We start from the raw sequence: 2,740 nt of genomic DNA, 5'->3' as shown, positions 1-2,740 counted from the left end.
ACTGATACTATATTAAATAATAAAAAATTAAAAAATAAAATTAAGTCAACTTTATATAAAATAACTAAAAATTAGATTTGTTGTTACTGAAATTCGTTGATGACGGCCCAAAAGATTTTGGCCAGTCGAAATCGACAATAATCGGGTTCTCCGGTCTACATAAGAAAATATCTGGGTTAAGTCTCGCATAAAAAATAAATCGACAAAAAATATGTATAAATTATGGTGCTGGACCGAAAAAAAAAATAGGTAAATTTACTCAAGAAACGAATTAAATTAAATGCTCAATAAGAATTTAGGAACAAGAAAATTAAATGGAAAAGCAATAAATTGCGCATAATGAAAAAAAGAAAAGAAAATAAATTGAATAATGCAGGAAAGGAAAGAAAGTGAACTGACTTGATTGCTTGCTGGTGTTGATCGGATGATGTTGTTCTCCTTACTCCTCAGTTTTCTCCTTTTTAAATACCTCATTGATTATTCTTCAATTTTCTCTCGTAGAATTTAGGAACAACTTCGCTAACTTCTTCCATAATTCTTTATCCGGATGTGCACGGCTCATTGGACTGATTTCTGCTCAAATTATTGGGACCATATCTTGGGCTTCCGGCTGAACTGGGCGGCTCCTCCCTTGGGCCAATCTATTTGGGATGCCGGTCAAGCTTTTCTAGGCCGGCCCAATCTAAACGGTTGGATCTTTTTGGCGGGCCTCCGGGCTAAGATAAAAATTTTATTATCTAGGATAACAAATGCCTCCCACAAAAATATTTTGGACAAAAGTGTCTTTTGCAGTCCAAAATTATTTTTGTTGATGTGTGGATATTTTCCAAACAAATATTGCAGTATGCATACCCCCGAGAAGTTTTTGCACTAGCTTCACACGCACCGTCATCCTTCTTTCCTTCTCCGGTGGATGAAATAGCTATTACCTTCATTAATAATGAGAGCAAATCCCCAAATCTTCTGAAATGACCTCATCAATAGTACCTCAATTGACCTGCCTCATGACCTGTTGGGTCTAGAGGTCCAATCCTCCGTGTTGTCCTAGTTCACTGGTCAAAATCATATCTTTTGGGCATCGTCGGGGGTTGTTCTGGACTGCTGTTGAATCGGACATTCTTCGAGATCCCAAAATTATGGATACAAAGCTTTTAGATGCTTCTTGCTAATGAACGTCTTTAACTTTTCACCTTCAGATTCCATTAACTTATATGCGCCGCTTGCCGACTTCGCCGAAACTATAAAAGGACCTTTCCACTTGGGTGACCATTTTCCAAGCATTGGATCTTTGGGGACTTCCGAAAGGATAGTTTTCCAAACCAAATCTCCTTCATGGAAGGACCAGGACCGAACCTGACTTTGGAAGGTTCGTTTGGCCTTCTTCTTTTGAAGTCGGAGGTGTTCAAGGGCCTGAAGTTGTTCCTCCATTAGACTGTCTAACTCTTGCAACAATGTCCAGTCCTGCTCGTCCATCGGTATTTCATTTTGTTTCAAGATCCTAAGAGAAGGTAATGTGATCTCAAGGGTTAGGACCGCGTCTTGTCCGTATGTCAATCTATAGGGTGTACTTCTGATCGCGGTGGACTTTGCATTCCAATAAACCTACAAGGCTTCCTCCATAGTATCGTCCATGCCCTAAGATTATCCTCCAACGCCTTTTTTATGATGGCGATTAGCGTCTTATTATTGGCATCGGCTTGCCCGTTGGCTTGTGGATAATACGGAGAAGAGTGTACCAACCGGATGTCGTATTGTGCTAGAAAAACCTTAAGCTTCACGCTAGTGAACACCGCCCCTTGATGGGTCGTGATGGTCCTTGGTATGCCAAATCGGTGAATAATATTATTCTTAATAAAATGATAACGTGATTCAGCCGTACCTGGATTTGGCATGAAGGACATCCTCGAATAGCGTCTATTGCCATCCTCGAAAAGGTCACGGTTTGAGGATCAAATGAAGTTCCTCAGCCGGGGCGCGTTGCAAAGGGCCGTGGCGTTGGCATGAAGGACATCCCCGGGACATAATCGATACAATCTTGTGAGATCCGAGGACAGAACTATCCACACCGGAGAATAGTCCATCTCAAAATTGGGTCAGCCTTGTGTGCCCCTCTGATTCCTTCGTCTACTTCAGCCATCACTTTCATCACTTCGTCTCGCCCAAACATTGTGCTAAGGTCCCGTCGGCTCATCGGAGATAGAGTTCACCGTCGATGCATGTATACTCCAGAAGTTGTTCCCGGATATACTTCAAACCAGCTTTTTCGAGGTCTTTCAGTGCCTCGAGGAGCCTTGTGTGCCAGTCCGAAACCCTGTTGATAGTTAGTCATTCGAATTTAATGGTTGTTTTCTCCATTTGATACCCGGATGTCCATTAAGCGAGGTCATTCACCTTTGAATTCTCTTCTCGGGGAATGTCATCTAGTATCACCTTTGTAAGTTATTGAAGTAGACTGTGCACTTCCTGGAGGAGTTCCTGGAGTCGTGGGTCATTGTATTTAAATTCCTTTAATGCTTGTCAGATGACCAACAGGGAAAATTTTTAGCTTGTCTTGCAGCGAGAAAACACAGTGCCAACAAAAGAGCTTCATACTTCGCCTGGTTGTTGGTTATTCCATGCGGGAGCTGATGTGCGAAACTCCAAACTTCTCGTTGGGGACTCCAGCCGCTGCTGCTCTTCCGGTGCTCGAACCATCAAATGTAACTTGCCATGGTTCCAGTCAGATGTATCCCACGGGAGC

General features: G+C 42.3%; 1 protein-coding gene across 1 annotated transcript; it reads right to left on the bottom strand.

Moving 5' to 3' along the window:
* Positions 1–1,134: 1,134 nt before the first annotated feature.
* Positions 1,135–2,492, bottom strand: LOC127241634 (uncharacterized). Its single transcript, XM_051260777.1, has 4 exons — positions 2,431–2,492; positions 2,208–2,311; positions 1,569–1,879; positions 1,135–1,461 (listed from the first exon to the last, which is right to left on the bottom strand). The coding sequence occupies exons 1-4, from the start codon at positions 2,490–2,492 to the stop codon at positions 1,135–1,137; spliced, it is 804 nt and encodes a 267-aa protein (XP_051116734.1).
* Positions 2,493–2,740: the final 248 nt, after the last annotated feature.

The sequence above is a fragment of the Andrographis paniculata genome, unplaced genomic scaffold (assembly GCF_009805555.1).
Source record: "Andrographis paniculata isolate CXL003 unplaced genomic scaffold, ASM980555v1 Contig83END, whole genome shotgun sequence".
NCBI classification, from domain to species: Eukaryota; Viridiplantae; Streptophyta; class Magnoliopsida; order Lamiales; family Acanthaceae; genus Andrographis; species Andrographis paniculata.
Note: the sequence above shows the minus strand (reverse complement) of the source record. Positions and strands in the feature narration are given on the sequence as shown.